Below are 25,116 nucleotides of genomic sequence, written 5' to 3'. Positions count from 1 at the left end.
GGAAAAAAAAGGAGCATTTTTTTGGGAGCTGTCTTATTAGAAGTATCTACTCATTCGACATAATATAGATGTGGTGCATGTTGAGAAAAATTTCTTTGATAATATCTTCAACACTGTGATGAATGTGCCTGGAAGAACAAAGGACACTGCAAAATCACGTGAGGAATTAAAAAAATTAGTCAACAGATCAGAGTTGCATCAGAATGAAACAACCAATAAGTTTCTAAAAGCATGTTATACATTGGACAAAGATGGTAAACAAGTTTTATGTAATTGGTTAAAAGAAATGAAATTCCCAGATGGATATGCTTCGAATATGGCTCGATGTGTTGATATGAACAAGTTAAAGATGTTTGGAATGAAAAGTCATGACTGCCACGTATTCATGCAAAGACTTATTCCAATAGCTTTTCATGATTTACTTCCCAATAATGTTTAGCAAACACTTACGGAATTAAGTCTGTTTTTCAGAGATTTGATAGCGAGGTATATTATGACGACCGATATACTTAGGCTAGAAATAGACATTCCTCTCATACTTTGTAAGCTTGAGCGCATATTCCCACATAGTTTTTTTGATTCAATGGAACATCGACCAGTACATTTACCATATGAGGTACGAATAACTGGTCCTGTTCAGTACAAATGGATGTATCCATTTGAACGATTTTTGAAAAAATTAAAGAATAATATTCATAATAAAGCAAGAGTTGAAGGGTCAATATGTAATGCTTATCTGGTTGATGAAGCATCTTCCTTCTGCTCCTATTATTTTGCTGATAATGTTAAAACCAGACGGAACAAATGTCCTAGAAATTCTGATGATACTCAGAATATAGACTCATCGATGCTTTCTATTTTCAAATTTGCTGGTAAACCAATGGGTGCATCTGTTTCTAGATGGTTAACTCAACAAGAATACCATGTTGCAAGAACATATATACTCTTAAACTGTGATGAGGTCAAACCATACATCAAGTAAGTTAACTTCTCCACACAAACTTTTATCTCATTATATTTGTTTTCTTAATATCCTAATTGTTTCAAAATTACCTTATTTCACAGCTTGTATGAACAATAATTATATCTACAAAATCCATCAATAAGTGCAAGTGAGGTTGTTGAAAAGTTAGAGACTGAATTTGCATTATGGTTTCAAATATATGTAAGTTAGAGAAATTTTCATAATTCTTCATTAAATTAAGTTCGGTCCTAATTTATATCATAAATCTTTGATAGGTGAAAGACCGCAGAATATCAAATGTGCAAGATGATAGAATATTGAATCTTGTATCAGGACCCCTTTGCCAAATAATGGTCTACTCTGGTTACTATGTTAATGGTCTCAAATTTCATGTGACACAATGAGATTCACGGAGATTAACTTATAATTCTGGTGTTTGTGTTAAAGGATTTATCGACACTAATAACACTGAGTTTGATTACTATGGTAGACTTGAGGAAATTATAGAGGTTGAATATCCAGCATTACCTATAAAAAGGTGTGTGTAGTTCAAATGTTCATGGTATGATCCGACCCCAAGAATACATTCAAATTATAATTTAGTTGAGGTTAATGCAAATAAAAGGTTCAATAAGTTTGAACCTTTCATTTTTGCAATACAAGTGGGTCAAGTTTTTTATCTTGAATATCCTACGAAGAGAAGAAAATCTAGTGAATGGTTGTCTGTTTGTCGAATGAAGCCTTGTTCGACCATAGAAATGTCGAACACCGTTACTGCTCAAAACCATGATGCATTTCAGAATGATGAAGTAGAGAGACATTCCGTTGATTCACAACTCTAATCTACATCACAATTACTTGTAGATGTTAATGCCACTGACGAGGAGATAGATGCTAGAGAGACATCCAGCAGTGAGGATTTTGCTGACCTAACAAAGTCTAGCGACGACGCCTTACAAACTATTGATGTTGAGTAGAAATGCTTCCAGAGTCTAGCATTAATTAAATTTTACCATTATTATTCATCAAGTAAGTTATGCTTCAATCATGTTTTATTGCTCGATTATCATGTTAGTAAACTTTATTATGATGTGCTGTAATGTTATTTTGTAGATATTATATCTCATGGCAGATCATCCAACACCACCACTCCGTGGATCTATAGTTCTTAGCATAGTTTGCAAAATCGCGATCTGGATCGTAGGATCATACGATCCTATGATCCGAAAATCCAAAATCAATCCAAGATCGTGCAGAATCACTTTTTGCAGTAAGATCGCAGTAGGATCGGTAGGATTGGTAGGATCGGAACAGAATCGGTAGGATCGGAGCATAATCAGAGCAAGATCGGTGGAAGCTTTGAGAGGTCATAACTTTTGACTCGGATTGAACCACGAGGCCTATAATATATCAAATCAAAGTTCTTTCAGAGATCTTTAATAAATTTCAAAGTTTATCCTTAACCACCCTATTTCAAATCCAAAAAATATCATTTAAATCCTTTTCGATTGTCTAGAAAATTTTATCCTTTTTTTTATTATCTGCTTTTCATCTTATTAGGATTTTAAATTATTTAAACATATGTTTAATTATTTTTGAGTTAGTTTTTATCAATAATATTCTGTCATTTCTTTTCTCCAAAATAATAAATTTATAGATGTCTATTGTCTAGTATTATGTGACATCAACCAGTCTTTAGAAGATTATTTCTAGCGTTTCAATAGCTTATGTTATATACGTTAGGTGTTTTGTTGACCTTTAAATTGAATTATCTTATAAACCAAGGAAATATTTTTTGCATTAATGTGTTATTATTATTGTGTTAATAAATTTTATATTCTTTTATTTTATTATATGAAAATATAAATATTATTACTATGCGAAAATGATAGTTGAATTACAAGTTAATTTAAATTTGTACATGTAGTAATGTAATTTGAGGTGTTGAGTATAAATGATTACATAATTAGTTATTTATTTATATGTAAATGAGTTTTTTATGTATTTTTTCTAATTATTAATCATGTATGATAAGATTTTAAGGGTTTTTGATAGGATCGTATGATTCTACGATCCGATCATGACCGATCCAATCCTGACCCTAAATCGATTCTGCGTAGGATCGCGATTCTACAAACTATGATTCTTAGGATTGTTGGACAGTCGTAAGTATTTTTTTATTATTAGTAATTCAAGTTCTTTTTTTAAACATATATCTTATGTCTTAAAATTGTTTATATGCAGGTTTACTCCTGAGGATCATCGAGTATCGACATATATTATCAGAAAATTTAAAGAAAGGATCTGCATTGCTGTTACTACATGGAGACATATAGACAGTGAGACTAAAGATTTTTATTATAAAAAATTTATGGTAAATAAATTGAATATACTAATTTTTTTATTTCTAATTGCAAAAAAAATATACATGGGAGGATGGACACGAGGCAGAATTTGCGACGACTTGGAATATTTACTGTGCCAAGTTATACAAAGACCAATTATATTATATGAGAAAGGATAACACTAGACCAGCTTATGTGTCCGACGAGATTTGGGATGTATGGACGGCCACTTGGTCTACAGAAAGATGGCAGACAAACACTCTAAAAGCTCGAGAAAATAGGAATACAGAGCCATGTGACCCGAGTACCGGATCTGCTCGGCATACATCAAGATCTCGATCTATTGTTGAGCACATTATCGATCTGGTGAATTTAATTTAGTTGAGGTTATGTAAATTAAATTTTTATTTATTAACAAACTTATATAATTTTGGCCCAACTTATTTGTGCATGCAGGAGTGTTCTTTAGAAAGACAACCCACTTGCCAATAGATCTTTCTCAAGACTCATAAGAGAAAGGATGACACATATGTTGATCTTCGATCCAAGAACATTGGGGTTTGAATTATTAACTTTATTATATTTAATTGTTAATAATGATTAATTAGCTCTAGTAATTGTGTATAAGATATAAATTGTATATTTTTTTCTACATAGGAGGAAATGACAAGTAGGGTTGCTCAGACATCTCAGCCACCGGTAGAGCAAGGGGAGTCACAGGATCTATCCACCTAATAAATAAATGAAATTTATTATGATGTTATGGGTGAAAGGACAAAGAACTCCTCCCTCTACGGTCTTGGCTCCCAGGCCAAGGTGGTATTTGATCGCTTGAGGACTCCTAGGGGGCGTGTCAATTCCTCTTCTTCTTCTTCTTCTGAATTGAAGTCATTAAGAAAAGAAAATCAAGAATTGAAGACTCAAATGACTACCATAGATCGGAGGTGGGAGGAGAGGTGGGCTGCTCAGGAGTAGACATTGCCCCAGATGCGAGCAGCCATTGCTAGATGGGACCGATCACAGCAGCCCCAGTCACAGTATGGTATTGAGTCACAGGAGACTCAAGACTCATCAGACCCTGTTGATGATTAAATTTTTCTGAGGTATGTTTAATTACAACTTAATTTTTATTTTAATTTATCATCCATTAATTAAGTCAAATATAATTATTCTATTTGAATATTCTTAGATATTTATCTTAAATTATATTACATTTTTCATAAGTCCATATTGATACATTCACCATCATACTATCATTAGATATCTAAAATATAATCCAGATATTTTTTTACATGTAAAATTAGTTATATATTACAATTTTTAAGTTATATATTACATTTGTATCGATTCATTCTAATTATAATCTCTTATATTTGACTTTTACATGATTATATTTGGATATATGTGTAGGTGATATATCATATGGTAAGTATTTTGGATATTTTGTATTTGACTTTCACTTGTCAGTCACTTTTGGATGCTTATGATTGTGAGTACTTGATATTTGAATAGTTATGCTTTATTTTGTATTGAATTTTGGAGATATGACCACTTATTATTATGTTTTGTATTATATTTTAGATAGTTTCGTCATTTGTTTGTTGTGAGCTTATTGTATGTTGTGAGTTGGTTGTATGGATTGTGATTGATGTATGAATTGTGTTTGTGTTATCATCGTTTGTGATGATTTTTATTTGTATAAAAATTATATACACGATAAGTGGGAAATTAAAAGGAGGTATTTCAAATTTTTATTGAATATTACCAACGGAATGCTTAATTCCGTCGGTAATTGCCGACGGAATGAAGCATTCCGTCGGTAATATATCGAACTACAACAGGGAATTGCGATACAATGCCGACAAAAGTTGTGATTCCGTCGACAATTACCGACGGAATAATAACTTCCATCAGTAAATTCCGACTGATTTACTGATTCTGTCGGTAATTGCTGACGGAAGTTGTGACTCCGTCGGTAATTACCGACGGAGGTTGTGATTCCGTCGGCATGTATCGACGGAAGTTGTGATTCCGTCGGTAATTTACCGACGGAAGTTATGATTCCGTCGGTAACATCCGTTTCCTTCCATTTGTCCTCTGCAGGCAGGATAAATTTTCTGTCGTTAAAATATACTGACGGAATTAAATATTCTGACGGTAATTACCGACTGAATATCATTTCCATCGGTAAATTGAGCGTTGACCCAATTCCTCCCGATATCATAAATTTCGTCGGTATTTTGTCGAAAACCGCAACTACCGACAAAAAATTCAATCGTTATTCCTGACTATTATTGTAGTATTTGTTATTATCGGATCAAGCTTGGATAATTTTTTTTTCTATCCAAAATTCAATAGAATATCCACCTATTATTATATATAAATTAAACCTAATTTATTATTTATTCACCAATAGAATATAATTGTTTAAAGCTGAAGTTATTTTGTGTATTTATTCTTGATTAAATATGTATTGACGAATGATATTTTTGACAATTAAATTGTAAACACTAGAGACTTATGTTTCTGGCAAATGATTATAACTACATTATAATAGCAATTTCATCAAGTATTTTTTGTATGAGGTCATACATAAAATGCATTTATTAGGATGATATTACTATGAGTAAGTTTTGATTTTATGATTTTATCTTTTTCTACTAATTTTGTCCTTAAGATTATTTTTTGTTTAACTTTTATTAGGTGTTAAAATTCTTCTAGTTTAGTCCATTAATGTTTTATATATTTTTAAAAAATATCACAATAATAACTATCCAAACCTAACAAAATTCGATCTATACTCATACTCATATCTACCCCTAGTTAGAGTCCCTAAAATATACTATTGGAAAATTATTTAACGTATAAAAGATTATATATAATAACATCAATAAGCTTTTTTATTAAAAGACGTGCACGAAATTTCATTCAATATGTGATTCGAAAACAGAGTCGACCATATTAAATCAATTGTATATAATTTTATCCTTGTTATTGTAAAAAAAACTATTTTTACAACTTGAATCTATGACTACAAAGTTATATGATAACACTTCCTTCACCAATAAACTTTTTACAACGGCAAAAATTCAAGTATTTGTCCTCTATAGAGCAACCTATTTATCACCGAAGAAGACTTTAAAATTATGTAAAAAAATAAAATAAATATTGGAAGATGAAAGGTTACAACAGTTAGCCGTGAAGAGAGGATGGCAAATGAGTTGATCACACGTTTTTTAGCACATTAAGTATCTCCAATCGTCCGTCGCTATAAGACGTGAAAGAAAAAAAATTATAACTTATAGTCGACCTTCAACTAAAAGATAATTTTTTTATCGAGGATATGCACGTTAAAAATTGACCCATCGTAACAAAATTATTATTATCTCGAGACATCACACATACGAAGAAGATGAAGCTGGTTGACTGTGCATTAACAAAGGACAATGACTTCTATTTGTTTTAAAAAAAAATTATTATCTCACAGAAAGTTCATAACTTTTGCTAAAAAAAGATTCCGAGTAGCAATCAATTTTTTTAAAGAATATTTTTATACAATAAAAAATATTTTAGATTGTCATTTGCCCTTTAACATATTCTGGTAAATATTTTTACCAAAATACATTTATGTTTTCTTTCTATTTTTTTTAATATTAAAGCATAAACGAACTGATTAGACTCCTTTACGAAGTGAGAACTTTCAAGTGAAAATCAACTCAAAATTCATCTCTAAAATCAATGAGCTTAAGCAAATTAGTTAAGATTAGAAATCTAAATTTACCTAAAGAGTGTAGATTACTTTGATATTTACCCGTCCTTTAACATATTCTGGTAAATAATTTTACCAAAATACATTTATGTTTTCTTTCTGTTTTTTTTAATATTAAAGCATAAACGAACTGATTAGACTCCTTTACGAAGTGAGAACTTTCAAGTGAAAATCAACTCAAAATTCACCTCTAAAATCAACTTGCTTGAGCTTAAGCAAATTAGTTAAGGTAATTTATCAAAAGGCGTATGTAGAGATCTAAATTTATCAAAAGATATATGCTACTTTGATATTTACCAAAGACCGTACTTTTTTAAGTACATTTTCTATTTTATCCTCATGACAATTTGATTTTTTCTACGATTTTTCTTTTCTCCACTATATTTCTCTCTTTTTTCTTTTTTTTATCGACATGCAGAACAAATGAATAACATTAGTCAATTTTTTAATAACATTTTAATACATTTGAAGAAGTAAAAATATACAATGATTAGCATATTTGAACTCCTTGAAATTTCAGAAATCCACTGGAACTAAAATGAGTGTAATCGGAGCTCTCTAGGTCGATTAGTGAGTTTCGATCAAAACCCACTAATGGACCTAGAGAGCTCCGATTGCAATCATTTCAGTTTCTATGGATTTCTGAAATTGCAAGGAGTTCATTATTTATTTTGACTTTTCATAGATGTTAATATGCAAAATGAAATATTCGTCAAAAATATCCATGTTGGGTCTAATATGGAATCATATCAGGTCGGGCCTAATATGGAATCATATCAGGTCCACGTTGGGCCTGATATGAGTCCATACCAGGCCCAACGTGGACTTTTTTGTAAATTCTTTGATTTTATCTATTAATATCTATGAAAAACTGAAATAAATAATGGACACCATATTTGAACTCCTTGCAACATCAGAAATCCATAGGAATTGAAATGAGCGCAATCGGAGCTCTCTAGGTTTAGCAGTGAGTTTTGACCATATTTGAACTCCTTGAAATTTTAGAAATCCACTGGAACTAAAATGAGTGTAATCGGAGCTCTCTAGGTCGATCTATGAGTTTCGGTCAAAACCCATTAATGGACCTAGAGAGCTCCGATTGCACCCATTTCAATTTCTATGAATTTCTAAAGTTGCAAGGAGTTCATTATTTATTTTGGCTTTTCATAGATGTTAACATGCAAAATGAAAGATTCGTCAAAAATGTTCACGTTGGGCCTGATATGGAATCATATCATGTCCACGTTGGGCCTTATATGAGTCCACATCAAGCCCAACGTGGACTTTTTTGCAGATTCTTTGATTTTATATATTAATATTTATGAAAAACCAAAATAAATAATGGACACCATATTTGAACTCCTTGCAACATCAGAAATTCATAGGAACTGAAATGAGCGCAATCGGAACTCTCTAGGTCCATCAATGGGTTTTGATCGAAATCCACTGATAGACCTAGAGAGCTCCAATTGCGCTCATTTCAGTTCCTATAGATTTCTAATGTTGCAAGAAGTTCAAATATAGTGTCCATTATTTATTTTGACTTTTAATAGATATTAAAATATAAAATCAAAAATCGACAAAAAAATCCCACGTTGGGCTTGATATGGACTCATGTCAAGCCCAACGTGGGCCTGATATGGAATGATATCAGACCCAATTGACATATAAATAAAAATTTAGGTTCTCTATCAATGAGGATTAATAGCACCTTTAACGACACATAGTTGAGATAAACATTAGCAGTTGTTTTAATACACAAGAAAGGTAAAGGGATGCTGAATGATTTTGTCATAAAAATATGACAGACTAATGAATAGTTTGTAGGTACTCATTTTTATATTATTTATACTTTTCAATTTTTCCTATATTTCTTGGAAGAAAAGTAAAAATATTTGATCACTATTCCCTTATTTTTAAAACTAAATTCACAATTATGGTTTTGTTGTCTCAATACAATTCATAAGGTTCTGTCATTATCTTATCATAAAGTAAAAATGTCCTATAAATATAGCACTGAGGATGGTAATCCACAACAAATGTTCTTGTATCATAACATTACATATTTCCGGAAGCAATTAATGTATGAGGAGATCATTATGTGACATTGTACTGCACCAAAGAATACAATAATAGCTAAGAATGCAACATTTTGCTTGTCTTGAATCATTGCTGCATTGACTCTTCATAACCAGAAATTTAGTTAGTCAAGTACTGAAATTCAAATTGACGAATAGTAATCCACTCACACCCGACTATTCATCCCAAGATCGTGTGTCCCAATATCTATAATCTTAGAGGTACTACCAGGAACGATTTAGACACATACATTTGGAATATTTCATATCAGGCTCACGTTGGGTCTAATATGATATCATTCCATATCAGGCCCAACGTGAACTTTTTTGTCGATTCTTTGATTTTATATATTAATATCTATCAAAAGCCGAAATAAATAATGGAAATCATATTTGAACTCCTAGCAACATCAGAAATCCATAGGAACTGAAATGGATGCAATCGGAGCTTTCTAGGTCCATCAATGGATTTCGGTCAAAACTCACTGATGGACCTAGAGAGCTCCGATTGCACCCATTTCAGTTCCTATGAATTTCTGATATTGCAAGGAGTTCAAATGTGGCGTCCATTATTTATTTCGACTTTTAATAGATATTAATATATAAAATCAAAGAATCAGCAAAAAAATCACGTTGGGCATTATATAGACTCATATCAGGCCTAACGTGAGTCTGATATGAAATGATATCAGACCCAACTAACATATAAACAAAAATTTAAGTTCTCTATCAATGAGGATTAATAGCACCTTTAACGACACATAGTTGAGATAAACACTAACAGTTGTTTTAATACACAAGAAAGGTAAAGGGCTGCTGAATGATTGTCATAAAAATATGACAGACTAATGAATAGTTTGTAGGTACTCATTTTTATATTATTTATACTTTTCAATTTTTCCAATATTTCTTGGAAGACAAGTAAAAAAGTTTGATCACTATTCCCTTATTTATAAAACTAAATTCACAATCATGGTTTTGCTGTCTCAATACAATACATAAGATTATGTCATTATCTTATCATAAAGTAAAAATGTCCTAAAAATATAACACTGAGGATGGTAATCCACAACAAATGTTCTTGTATCATAACATTACATATTTTCGAAAGCAATTAATGTATGAGGAGATCATTATGTGACATTGTACTGCACCAAAGAATACAATAATAGCTAAGAATGTAACATTTTGCTTGTCTTGAATCATGGCCGCATTGACTCTTCATAACTAAAAATTAGTTAGCCTAGTACTGAAATTCAAACTGATGAATAGCAATCCACTCACACCCGACTATTCATCCCAAGATTGTGTGTCTCAATATCTATAATCTTAGAAGTACTACCAGGAACGATTTAAATACATACATTTGGAACATTTCATATCAGGCCCACGTTGGGCCTGATATGAAATCATATCAGGCCAAACATGGGCCTGATATCATTCCATATCAGGCCCAACACGGACCTAATATAGAATATATCAGGCTCGCGTTGGGCCTGATATGAGTCCATATCAAGCCAAACGTGGATTTTTTTGTCGATTCTTTGATTTTATATATTAATATCTATTAAAAGCTGAAATAAATAATGGACACCATATTTGAACTTCTTGCAACATCAGAAATCCATAGGAATTAAAATAGGTGCAATCGGAGCTCTCTAGGTCCATCAGTGGGTTTCGGTCAAAATCCACTAATAGACCTAGAGAGCTCCGATTACACCCATTTCAGTTCCTATGGATTTCTGATATTGCAAGGAGTTCAAATATGATGTCCATTATTTATTTCAACTTTTAATAGATATTAATATATAAAATATAAGAATCGGCAAAAAAGTCCACGTTGGACCTTATATGGACTCATATCAGGTCCAACGTGGACGTTTTTGACGAATCTTTCATTTTACATGTTAGGATCTATGAAAAGTCGAAATAAATAATGAACACCATATTTGAACTCTTGTAATATCAGAAATTCATAGAAACTGAAATGAGTGCAATCGGAGTTCTCTAGGTCCATCAGTGGATTTTGACCAAAATTCATTAATCGACCTAGAGAGCTCCGATTACTCATTTTAGTTCCAGTAGATTTCTGAAATTTCAAGGAGTTAAAATATGTTATTCATTGTTTATTTTTCCTTCTTCAAATGTATTAAAATGTTATTAAAAAATTGACTAATGTTATTCATTTGTTCTGCATGTCGATACAAAAAAAGAAAAGAGAGAGAAATACAGTGGAGAAAAGAAAAATCGTAGAAAAAATCAAATTGTCATGAGAGTAAAATAAGAAATGTACTTTAAAAAGTACGATCTTTAGTAAATATCAAAATAGCGTATATCTTTTGGTAAATTTAGATCTTTACATGCGTCCTTTGATAAATTACCGAATTACTTATGTTTCACATGAAAAGCAAATCACATATTTTTCTAATATTCAAGTGTCCGCTAATATTGGAGATAGATGATTTCGCATACCAAATAAATCCAAAACACAATTCATGAAAAAATCACATTTTTCACATTTTTCTAATGATCTAGGTGTCCCAGCTTAGTTCGACACTAATATTGAAGATAGATATGGAGAATAAAATTAAAATTAAATGAAAATTAAAGATAGATAGTTCGACAAAATTAAAATTTTAGGTAAAAATAAAAAAACACATAAGTAAAAAATATGGAGAATAAAATATGCCGAACAATCATTTTGATAAATAAATGAAAACAACATTCATAGTCGAAAAAAATCATGGGGTGTTTACCAATTACGTTATTTCTTTTAAGTCTAATTCTCCCCAAATTTAGGGAGGGTGACAAATTTAAACTTCTCAAGTTCCACTAGCAAAGTTTAGTTAAATTATTAGTCTAATAAATAAAACATATAATTATTCATTTTTAACACATCATATATAATTTGAAACTGTATTGATTCTTACCGTATTAAAAAAAAAGAAGATACAAATAGTATGATGTTTGCACATCCTATATTTTTTTGAAAAAAAATATATATTATAAAAATAAGATTATAGAATTTGGAAGGAAACATTAACTCAACTCACTAGTGTTATTTAATTCAACATTGATTTTGTTTGCGAATATCATATTTATTTATAATCCTATATTTAGGTGACTTAATAGTTCTCAGTTATACTCAAGCAGCTGGAATTAAGTATTTACAATATTAAAAGAGCAGATCAAAGTTCCCATATCTTCCTACTTAGATTTATATATATTTAAATTCAAATTTAATGATACAAGTCATGATAAACTAATTCAGCAAAACAAGTAAAGCAAAGTTAAATAACAGTGTAACAAAACGAAAGTTGAACGATTTGAAATTCTGAAAACAAACCGAGAGGTTTCCTACGATGACGATGCGAAAGAAGATTTTTGGCGATTTTCCACAACTGGAGCTGACTCTTAAAATTATGTTTCATGTCTGTTTTACCTCTAAGGTAAGCAGAATTATCAGGACCTGAAACAAGGAAAACAAAAAGATTGAGTAACAAAGCCAAATCCACGCACGAACAATGGGAATCTGAGACAACTAGTATGTTTAATGAAAAAGTTAATAATCTAAGCCAATATCAAGCGGTTATGTATCCATTGTTAAAGTTCAAGACAAATTGAATCGCCTCTATAATTATTATTTATACGGACTATAATGGAGCAGATTACGTGGCGGTCAAAGTCAATGGAGGAGGACATCTCTCCATCTGACTTTGATTGGCTGCCTAGCACTAAGGCTCACCGAATCGACTTGGTCAAATTTCAAGGCGTGCGGAAGAAAGCCAATCGGCCCTTAAGCCAGTCAAACATAAAGGATTCAGTGTTTTACCCTTGAATTAAAGAGAGTGTGCCCGATTAGTCAATATCTGATCGAGTTTAAGTACGACCACCCTTATAGTATGACCGGAATAACCGGCCCATCTCACATTTGACCAGTCATAGACCTGATCAAATGGAGGGTCAAACTCCTTACTCTATATGACCCTCACTACATACGCCTGGTCGACCTGATCACCGGTCAGTAGGGGTGTAATTGAGCCAAGCCAAGCCGAACTCTTAAATGTTTGAGTTTGACTCGTTTATAATCAAGCCGAGCTCGAGTTTTATTTAACGAATATATTCATGACTTACGAACTTATTCGTGCTTAAACAAGTTTAATAAAATAAATTATAAATTTAAATATTCATTAAAAATAAAATTATATATTTAGAGAAAATTATAATAATTTTTTAAATTTATAATTTTATTCTAATAAATAAATTTAATATATTTGTATTGTTTCATAAGTAGAGTGTAAAATCTATAAATTCAATATCAAAATTATTATTTTTTTATTTAAAAGTTGATTCATGAGCTTAACGAATATGTTTACGAGTTAATGAGCCGAATATTGTGAAGCTTGAGCTTAGTTTGTTTATCTTAATGAGCTTCATGAAACGAGTTTTATCGAATCGAGATTCGAATAGCTCATGAGCGGCTTAATTCATTTACACCCCTACTGGTTCAATAATAGAACCGGACAAGTTTATATGACTCCATACCCATCTCTTCTATGCATAAGTATAAGATAGCTTTATAAATCCAGTCAACATGCCAAGTACACTTTTCCTAGAAGTATATATCGACCGAACAAAGGGCCAACCAGGCCTAAAGCACTTTGACTCAAAATACTAACCGAACCTCTCAGAGCACATTTTCATTTTTCCAGAAACCCATTACACGCCCGACCGAGCCTAAGACGCTCATCTGTCATATTACTACCGGGACGGATCTATAACACACACAGGTTACCAGATAGATTTCCAATATGCCCAAGGCACAATATTACTCCCCGAACGGATTTCTACGTAGCTTTCAATACGAAAGCAAATCTCCTGGCCCACTTTTTTATGGACTAGGGGATGAACCACTCATAATTACGGTCGGATCATGGTCACGATCCAATCACAATTGGTTGTGATTCCTCCCTAAGTTCACTGTCTTTCCAAGTTATAGTTTGGGTTAGAGCGGGCGGTCGGAACCCGCCCCCTGCTCAGCGCCTGGTAGCTTAGCCACTTGCCCACTTCCGGCAACCTCCAGCAACCTCCTGTCGGTCACCCCAACCCAAACTATAACCTGGGGGGAACGGTGAACCCAAGGAGAAATCGCAACCAATTACAGTCGAATTGCGGACACAATTCGATCGCAATTACGAGTTATCCATCCCCTGGTCCACAAAAAAAATGGACCAAGAGATCTGGTCTCCTTTCAATACATAACAAAGCATCTTAATATAAGAACATGCATAAAGACGGTCGACCTTATAGACCGGCCTAGATATATTCAGCTGACAGCATAATCAGAGAATCCTAACTTGTCAAAATAACAACTGACTTCGCCACCTCATGATTGCGGAAGTTAAGTGAAGTGGCATATAAAGGGGGAGTCTAGATAATATTCTCTGAACATCTACAACTTACTCTCGTGCGCACATTCTACTGTTCTTCATTCACATGTCCGGATTTGTACTGACTTGAGCATTGAAGGACCTTCACCAGGGACTCCCCTTGATTTTTAGGCGCTGACATTTTGTTGGCTCGTCTCCGTGTGTGCAATAGCAGCAACAAGCTTTTCCGTGGAGTAAAAGGTCTTCTACCAGTCAACCATCAAGCTACCGCACCCAGCGCGTCATCTCTGCAGTTTTCAGACATGTTCAAATTTGGCACCGTCTGTGGAGACTTTCGCCTGAATCTGAAGATCAAATATGAAATAAGCTGGAAGACTCACCACTGTTACCCTAACACAAGATCTGGATCTGCTCATCAACGCTCGAGCACAAAAATTATTACAACAGCAACAACAACAAGAAGTTGCTACCGACGGTACCCTGCCGCCACCTAATCCTGTCACATCCACAACGGCCCATCAGAGAGAGAAAGAAGCTAGGGAGACAGACCCAACTTATTTGCCTCTGACATCTCACTCACCAGTTTCACGCCATCAGGCACTCTTTCGCACGCCACCTAAGCATATGGATCAAGGACCTCTGGAGAAGCACCTGTCCGAGATGTACGTAGGGGAAAGGCTACGACAACTTGTAGCTCCCCTGAGCAAATTAGCACCTCGTTCTCCCAGAGGGTGCTAGAAGACAAATTGCCGAAACATGATCAATCCTTAGTGATAGGAGAATACTCAGGGTCAACTGAGGATCATCTCCTCAAATTTGAGCACGCCGTCCTCCTGCATCAATATATTGACAATGTGAAGTGTCGAGTATTTCTCAACACACTTGCCGGCTCGGCACAAAGATGATTTAAGTAACTACCGGCTAAATCCATTCGCAGTTTTAAGGATTTCCGCAAGACGTTCTTTCATCACTTCGCCAGTAGTCGCCGTTACCAAAAGACACCCCCGAGTCTTTTTTTCGATCAAGCAGGGGACCAAATAGACACTCAGGACTTGTATCAAAAACTTCAATCAAGTGACCATGAATGTTCCTACTGCCACCATTAAAATTTTGGTGAGTGTCTTCTTCCAAGGCCTAATCAATAATGATTTCGTCCGTTCCATGGTGAGGAAATCTCCGATGAACTTCGATCATCTGCTGGATCGGGCGACCAAATTTATTAATGTCGAGGAGGCACAGACCGCTCAGAAGAAGGAAGTCACCGCACTAATTGCGATTCCAATGCCCGAACGCCAAACATTACTTGCTCAACCACATAGAGGACCTCGGACAAATCCTCAACCTCGTTATCAAGAACCACGGCCCCAGGTCGTGGAGCATGTGGAGGCCGAGCGAGAAAGATATCCAGAGCCCCCTCGAGGAATCGTGCGACGGCAGTGCACATACCACCGATCAACTACCCACAACATTGAGGATTGCTATAGTCTGACAAATCGCTAGAACAACAATCAAAGATTCCGTCGACGTTCACTGTCACCCAATCGCCACCCTTATTAAAGGTCGAACGGCTCGTCGAAATCGACGAGAGGCCAAGCAGCGCTAAAGAACGCCCCCACCGCCAACCGAGCGTAAGCTCCCGCCTGAGTCCAACCAGAGCTCCCAATCTAGCAGGAGGAGAACGACAATAACACCGCCCGGGGCGATATTGACATGATCGTCGAGAGTCCAACTGATGGAGATTCTAACCGAGCAAGAAAATCACACGCTCGTCGATTAGAGATTCACGCGGTCAGTTGCAATACACAGTAAGCGGTCGGGCCTGAAATCAACTTCAGACCTAGAGGGGGTGGAAGTCCCCCATGATGATACTTTGATAATTATGGCTATTATAGCCAATTATAATATTTTTCATACTTTCATTGACAGAAGTAGCTCAATCAATATCATCTTTAAACAAACATTTGAGGAGCTACAAATAAACCCAAGCGAACTTTAACCTATGACAACTCCTTTATATGGGTTCACAAGCAATGAGATCCAATCGCTCGATCAAATAAAGTTGACCATATCTTTAGGAAATGAGCCCTTAATGAGGACGTGACGATTGACTTTCATAGTCGTGGGCACGCCATCAGCCTATGTCATTTTGGGCCGACTAACCTTAAATGAATTTCGAGCAGTTATCTCAACCTTCCGCTAGAAAGTAAAATTTCCTATAGACAACCGGATGGGGGAAGTTAAGGGGGCTCAGCTAGTATCACGTAAGTGCTACATAGAAATTGTCTAGATCGAGACCAATGTCACTCGGAAGATGAAATGGATGAAAGTCAACACCATCCAAGAGGTAACACACACCCTGGTCTATAAAGAAAAAGACGAGGTTTAAATCTGACCAAGCCAGTCAGGAGCCGCTATCCCCAAGTAGCGGTCGACTAACCTCAAGACCTCAAAGAAAAGCTTGCTGCGTGTTTAATATGCAACAATGATGTTTTTGCTTGGGAGCCCAAAGAGATCACTAGTGTCTCCCCACAGTCATGGAGCACGTACTCTATGTCTTAAAGCTCGGCCGATCAAGCAGAGAAAGAGAGACTTCGGGATGGATCAGAATAAAATCATCCGAGCAGAAGTGTATAAGCTATTAGAGGTCGGCTACATCTGAGAGGTGCAATTCCCAAGCTGATTAGCCAACGTGGTCCTGGTATCCAAGCTAGGAAACAACTAGAGGGTTTGGACTTTAGGGATCTCAACAAAGCATGCCCCAAGAATTACTACCCCTTGCCAAAGATTGACTAGGAAGTAGATTTAACTTCTGGATGCGAGTTAATTTTCATGCTGGGCGCCTATCAAGGTTACCATCAAGTACCGCTCGCCAAGGACGACTTGGAGAAGGATAGCTTTATAACTGCTAAGAGCATTTACTGTTATAATGTTATACCGTTCGGACTTAAAAATGTAGGTACTACTTACCAACGGCTTATGAACAAAATATTCCAAAAACATATTGCGGAAAATATGAAAGTTTATATGAATGACATCTGATCAAGTCCCTCCGATCAACCAATCTATATGCCGATGTGGAAGAAACTTGCCAGACTATAAAGCAATCCGAGCTGAAGCTCAACTCCAGCAAATGTCTGTTCGGAGCAAAGAGCGGGTGGTTCCTAGGATACATTGTGACTGAGCGAGGGATAGAAGCCAACCCGAGCAAAGTTCAAGCCCTCTGAGACAAACAACGTTAGAAACATCTAATATGAAAAACAATAAATAAAGTCGTATTACCTTGGTTTGTTTGTATAAATATTTGTCAGACAGCTCCATAGGACTAAGCTCGCTAAGTTGATTCCCGGCGCCCTTCCAGGCATTTGCTAAATGACCCGTCAGAAGTATTTGGCTAGTAAGTGAAGGGGTGGTCGAAGATGAGACAATGACCTGGGCAGACAGTAGAGCGAAGGTGATTGAAAATTGGTGAGGCCTCCTCGGCGCAATAGAGGTAGAGATCGGGAAGGTCTTCCCATGAGGAGTCGTGCGAGGGGTAGGGGTTAGAGAGCTGGCTAGAGGAAAAGTGGCCTCATGTGCTTGAATGGATACTGATGTTAGACTGGAAGAAGGAATGGCGGACAAGGTCCACTCAGAAGATTATTCTAGTGTCTCTTTCAGGACAAGATTTTCACCAACGGGAGACAAATAGGAGGACACTTCAATAAAGGGCACTTGTTCTTCAGGGATTTGAGTGCAAACAAGCCTGCGCCTCTTACGCCCCTTTTTCGAGACATCCTCCGCCTCCGTGGAAGAATCTTCAGGTACTGCAAGGGGATCGGAAGATAGTTCCCCAGAAGCAGTGGTCACACTAAACTCAACCGTTCGACTGCTAGAAGCTCCACTAGAAGGGCCAACTGGTTGAGCAACCCGCTCAACTAGCAGTGTCCATCGTTTAGTGACAATGTCGCCTCTTCTATGTGAATCTCGCCACCGACCAAGACTTCATAAATAACGTCCACTGCATAGAATAAAAAAATACTTTAGTGATAAGATAACAACCAGGTTATCAAAGTTACCAAAAGAGCAGGGAAGTTTCTGTCAAATAGGGCCAAACAAGTACAGGAGGCCTTCGCGTAGCCACTTGTGGATTTTCAAACGTTAGCCGCTCAGTGTAGTGGAGTATGAGATGAAGGTGGGGTCGCTCTTATAACTCCCAAGATTAGGGAGAGGAGGGAGGGAAGACTGTCATTTGATAGACCAAGTGGCAAGATCTGGCATCTCAAGGAAAAAGAAACAAGATTTCCAACCCTTGTTTGAAGAGGGCATATCCTCAAAGAAAACATATTTGGGACGAGATTGAAAAGGGAATACCTCTAGTTCTGATTTCTTAGGGTAAGAAAATAGAAAAAGATTGCGAGCAGCCAAAGGAACATCATATAGGCAAAATAACATGAAAATGCCACATACAACACGAATTGCATGCAGGGGTAAATTGTTGTAGATGGATATACTTCTGATCAAAAGGGATAAATAGGAAAACGTAGACCGACTGCTAACTGGTCTTTAAAGAAAGTAATGTAGTTAGCAAGAGGATGATAAGGTTGAGCGTTGAGAGAACTGATGGTGATGCTATAACTCCTAGGGATTTCATAGCGAGAGTGGATATATGCCCTATCGGAGTCATTGAAATCCGAACGAGTGAAAGTATACCAAGGGCAAAAGATTCCTGATCCATGAGAGACTACAAAACAAACAAAGAACCAGCACTTAGAGCACTTAGGTCGCAAGGAAGAAGGTTGTAGAAGAATGGTCGCCGAAGATAAAATCAGGGAAGACGAAAGGTAAAGTGTTGAGATTTTGCGTCGTTTAGGGTTCTTATGAAGTATAACTTAATCACTGTCGTTCGATCAAAATAAAAGATATGCAGCGGACTGTTGATCTACAAGGGGAGAGATGTCGTTGGTCCGTACAAAGAAGCGTGTCAAAGGTCGTTTCAAAATATGAGGAACGACGCCACATGGCGTCCACCTATAAATAGGCACTGATGATGTAGATGATAACTAAATCATTTTTTTTGTCCAAACACCTCTCCGCACGCCCTCGATAATCGCTCCGAGACAACTAGCCACTAACAAGCAATTTTTGAAAAAATACTACTAAGTGCTAAGGCGCGAGGGGGCAAGTGATTTTCTGGATGTCCCTAATAAAAGGGATGAGCGGGCGGAAATTGGACTTGGATTCAGTCAGTCGGCTACACCTCTTTTGATTAGACTTGAAAAAGAGACTAATGATACGGATTATAATGAACGATCGCAGGAGATGACGTGGCGGTCAAAGTCAAGAGGACATGGCGATCATAGTCAATGGACGAAGACATCTCCCCATCTGGATCTGATTGGTTGCCTAACGCTAAGGCTTGCCGAATCGGCCTGGTCGAATTTCAAGCCGTGCAAAAAAAAAAGTCGACCGACCCTTAAGCCAATCGAACATAAGGGATTCAGTGCTTTACCCTTGAATTAAAGAGATAACATGCTCGGTCACTCAATAGCTGATCAAGTTTAAGGACGATCGTCGTTACAGTCCGGGCGGAATGACTGGTCCACCTTACATTCGACCCGCCAGACCTAGTCAAAGGGAGGTCAAACTCCTTACTCTGTATGAGCCTCTCTACATACACCTGGTCGACCTGATCACCGGTCATCCCTAAGGGTATCTGTTCAATAATAGAATCGGACAAATTTATATGACTTCATACCCATCTCTTCTATACATTAGTATAAGATAGCTTTATGAATCTGGTTAAAATGTCAAGTGCACTTTACCTATAAGTTATTATATATAGGTCGGACAAAGGGTCGACCGGGCCTAAAGTACTTTGGCTCAAAATAGCGATCGAACCTCTCAGAGGACAGTTTCATTTCTGCAGAAGCCCATTATACGCCCGACCAGACAAAAGACCGGTCGGGTCTAAGATGCTTATCCTTCATATTATTATCCAAACGGATCTATAATACACAGATTACTAGATGGATTTCCAATACGCCTAGGGCATCATATTATTTCCTAAACAGATTTCCACATAGCCTTCAATACATAACAAGGCATCTTAATGCGAGGACATGTATAAAGATGGTCAGCCTGGATATATTCAACCAACACCATAATCAGAGAATCCTAGCCTGTCAGAATAACAACTGTGTCAAGGAATATTCTTTTGAAAACCTCTTCAAGGACAATCATGTCTCCCATCAGCAGACCATTTATAATAGCATATTCCTTCAGCAATTTTAACAATAGCAGAAGTTATAAATGACAAAAGAGGTATACATGTGGGTAAAGGAAAGATTTCTCGGATAATTATTGCATATTGCCTAAGTTGTACACTTCCCTTTACCTAACAAACTCTAATAATACACTTTACCACCTCATGATTACGGAGATTATGTGAGATGGTATATAAATGGAGAGTTCTCTCCATTGTGAAGATACGTTCTTTGAACATTTGTAACTTACTATCGTGCACACATTCTACTATTCTTAATTCACCCGTCTAACTTGTACTAACTTGAAAGTCGGAGGGCCTTCACTAGGGACTCCCCCCAGGTTTTTAGGGGCTGACATTTTGTTGGCTCGTCTCCGTATGCACTATAGACGTAGGAAGCTTTTCAGTGGAGTAAAAGGTGTTTTACCAGTCAATCATTAAGCCACTGTGCCCAGCGCGCCATCTCTGTAGTTTTCTGACATGATCAGTTATATTGTTATATGCTTACATTTTGAAGACAAAGAATTCTAGCATTGAAACTCATAGTAGTAGTTTTCTCAGTGTTCTAAAAATCGACCTAAACAAGCCGCCTAGCAGTTAGGAGTCAGTCAGCCTCATTAAAAACATACTAGTGGGCCAGCCTAGGCGGCCTTGGCACCTAGGTGAGATTAGGCCGCCCTAAGTGTCAACTAATCAATTGAATCTTCTAGGCACCGCAGAAATCGTATAGAATTTTCATGATTTGTTTTAGTTTGAGCTTTTAAATGTAAAGCCCAATTAAAAAAAAACTGAAAGAACCTTGAGTTTGTGTCAGATGATGATATTGAGTTTCTGTTCGATATAGCAAGTTGTTGAAAATTATGGAGAATGAGAAGTAGAATAAATTTGTGATATTTTATTAGTTGTGTAATTTTGAACTTATTTTAAATTTGATATTATTGTGTTGGAATTATAGAATATGATTTATTATGTAATTTATATTGATACGGTAGAATTTGCCTAATGGTGCTTAGTCCCTGCCTAAGCGACCTTGGAGCTAAGCACTGGTCTAACGCCCGACTAGCACCTAACGAATATTAGAACCTTAGAGTTTTCCTAAGCGTGTCAAATGTCGGCATAATATGCTATTCAAATGGTACAAAACTGACTAAAGACCAAAACACTAGTGTGGAACGAAACAATAAACCTAGCTCCAGAATTTTAACAATTTTTTTTCTTTAACCTTAGTTTGAGACATACATTTGAATGGGCTTTAGCTAAGGTCATGGTAGAGGTGGTTGAATATAGATGACATATATTATTTATAGTAATATGATGCAATAATTTATGGATTTTGTAAGGTATAAGTATTATGATGGTCAGCATGATTCTTGTAGGTTGGTCATGCAGTGGCAGGTAACTAGCTGTTGAAGGTCTCCATGAGGCTTTCAAATTTTAGGGGATGTTTGGTTGATGGGTTTGAGATAAGGGGATGGAATGATAATAAAAGATGGTGTTTAGATTGTGGATTTGAGAATGACAATTTGGGAATGATTTCTAAATTTATGGGAATCAACCAAACTCATATAACTAGGTGGGTTTCATTTCCATTTCCATTCCCATTATACCTTACTATCAAACACATACTCATAATTATTCTCATCATTTAACCAAACGTCACCTTAGTTAATGTTATAAAAGTCATTCACAATATGTTTAGGCAATCCCAGGAGCATGCATAAGTCATCCTAGCATCAATCTATGTTAGGGCAATGGCTTCAACTGGTTAAATAGGGAACTAGCACCAAATCAGATCTGATTTGACTCAACCAATTATTTCAAAAACCGTTGAAGACCAGAAACCCTGTTACAATAGCATACAACAGAGTTTCTGATCTCCTGGTGGACCTTCTACATCACCATTAACTCCTGAGTGTTCAGGAGAAGCTTAAAAACCAGAACAATCGCATACAGCTGGGTTTCAATCTCATGGTGCAGCTTCTGTAATTGAGGTGTGGCTAGCTCATGCTGGGCCTTCAGCACCTCTATTGGGTTGGGACATTTTGAAGCCCAGCTGTGATTCCATTAACTGCTATTGTGTGTTTGGTAAAAACCAGAAAAACTGGTACAATCACATACAACTAACTTTCAGTCTCGAAATAGGACTTCTACAGCTCTATTGAGGTGGGGTGTTATTAGTTTGAAGCCTGTTGTGATGCATTACCTGCTGATGTGTGTGACAAAAATAGTAAAACCCAGAACATTATTAAAAATCAGGTAAATTAAAATTGTTGATATTGACACTAGGGCAGAGACTTGCTTTGGAATGAAAAGGTTTGTATCAGAATGGAGCAAAAGAGTGGGGAAAACAACTTTGGCTGTCAATTTTTTACATTGACAGCAATTTTACATCGTATCAACAAGTTTGTTCTATTACAACAAAGCATAAAACTAAACTCTTCATAGCTTGTTGCTTTAAAACCTTGGACTTCATATGTTTATTTATAACTTATTTTCTTGGGCATATATTATTTTATTATGCATTTTTTTGTTTTATTGTGTTATATGTTTTCTTACAATGTGATATGATGAATTATATGCCTAGTGTTTAGTCATTATTTTAAATGCCTATATTGATTAAACTGTTATTTTACGATTTTTAATGCCAATCTTATGCCCCTGCATTCACTATAAAATTGTTTGAAATGGACCAATGGTTTGCCACCTGAAATGGCCTCTTAAATCATTGAAGGAGAAGAGGATAACCAGATTTCTCTTAACAACTTTTATTTCAGCCAACCAGTAAGTACAAACATTGTTAATTCATATTCCCCAAACCTACAAATTCATATTAGTCAGGAATACTATAAACAAAAAACTTTCTTACACAATACTCCACAAATTACAGTTCATCTTAGCAAGAATAAGGGAAGTGTGCCATTCAATAGATATTCCAAAAATTCCAATTTGACATGAATGATTCAAAAATAACACATCTTTGTTATTTGTTATTAAAAAATTAGCATCCTAGTTTCAGCTAAATGCATAGTAGTTAATGCAGGTCTTCAATGAAATCATACATTTTAGAAAACTGGAAGTCTGCTCAATCATGATAAATCAGAGTTGACATGAAACAGAAATCATACAGTATTTTCTAGTGTGTTTAATGCATCAGCAAGTTCTTAATATAGTCACTCTCGGATAAGCTATATATAACTACAATACAGGTTCCATATTAACAACATAATGTAAATAAGTTACCAATCAAATTTTAAAAGTTCTTCAGCTAAACACATTATGTATTGGATTGTTTAATGTAACAAGGAAGCGAGTAATGGAACAAAGATAACAAAATAACAGCATTCAAAGGCACAGAGATCTGAGAAAATAACCCACAAAAAAAGAACCTACGAATTGTAAGGAGAGTAATATTTTCTAAATTCTAAATACAAACCTACGAAATCAGGCATGTAAATTAAAAACAATCATTTTGTAAATCAAATGCATCAGAACTTCCTCTGATCTAATTGATTGCACAACAAGAACCGGAAGTCGATGCTGCTAATCGGGATACAATGGAACAATGATAGCGAAACAAGGCATAACGATAAGAAAAAATAACCTCCGAAGTGTTAATGAAAAAATTAAAACTTTCTGAGTTCAAACTAAATGGCCACGAAATCAAATGCATCAGAAGAATTTCCTTTGATCTGATTAATTACCTAACCAGAACCGACGATGATGTTGTTGATCGGGATAAAGATCAGCTTGACGAAGAACCCGACGAACCCCATCACCACGAAGCCAATCGCAGTCCGGACAGCAACTTTAGTGAACTCTGCAAGGCCGATCCGTGTAGATCCATAAGAACGCAAACAATATACACAAAATTCTAGACAACCGAGAAGACACCGATCGAATCAACAAAAACGTTAGAAAAATTGATGGCGAACTCACCCTTGCGATCGGGCTTGTGGCATCGCTTCACGAGACGGATGCTGTCCTTGGAGAACTCCCTCAAGGGATCGACCACAGAGTCTAAGGCGTCCATCGATAATCACCACCAACCCTAAAACGGAGATCGCGATCAAGATAGGATACGACGAAAACAAAAAACAGAGCACCCCATCAGGGCTTTTATACAGGATAAATCACTCCCCTGCTCCCAATCGTAGCCGTTCAAAGTGAGATTGGGAATACGAACAGAATCAACGGCCAGATAAAATCCCCGATTTCATCATAGTCAACAAATTTAGTAGACTATATATATATTTGCTATGGATTTTTATGGATTCGTTCGGATTGAATTTGGGACGTTTGGAATTGATTCAAACACTCATAGGTTATATG

The 25,116-nt window shown here is 35.9% G+C and overlaps 1 protein-coding gene across 1 annotated transcript; it reads right to left on the bottom strand.

Moving 5' to 3' along the window:
- Positions 1–12,347: 12,347 nt before the first annotated feature.
- On the bottom strand, positions 12,348–24,885 carry LOC122056548 (protein transport protein Sec61 subunit gamma-like). Its single transcript, XM_042618550.1, has 3 exons — positions 24,724–24,885; positions 24,489–24,604; positions 12,348–12,625 (listed from the first exon to the last, which is right to left on the bottom strand). Exons 1-2 carry the CDS (start codon positions 24,815–24,817, stop codon positions 24,489–24,491), a joined length of 210 nt encoding a protein of 69 aa, XP_042474484.1. The 5' UTR covers positions 24,818–24,885; the 3' UTR covers positions 12,348–12,625.
- Positions 24,886–25,116: the final 231 nt, after the last annotated feature.

The sequence above is a fragment of the Zingiber officinale genome, chromosome 3B (assembly GCF_018446385.1).
Source record: "Zingiber officinale cultivar Zhangliang chromosome 3B, Zo_v1.1, whole genome shotgun sequence".
Taxonomy (NCBI): Eukaryota; Viridiplantae; Streptophyta; class Magnoliopsida; order Zingiberales; family Zingiberaceae; genus Zingiber; species Zingiber officinale.
This window is presented reverse-complemented; position numbering and strand designations above follow the sequence as displayed.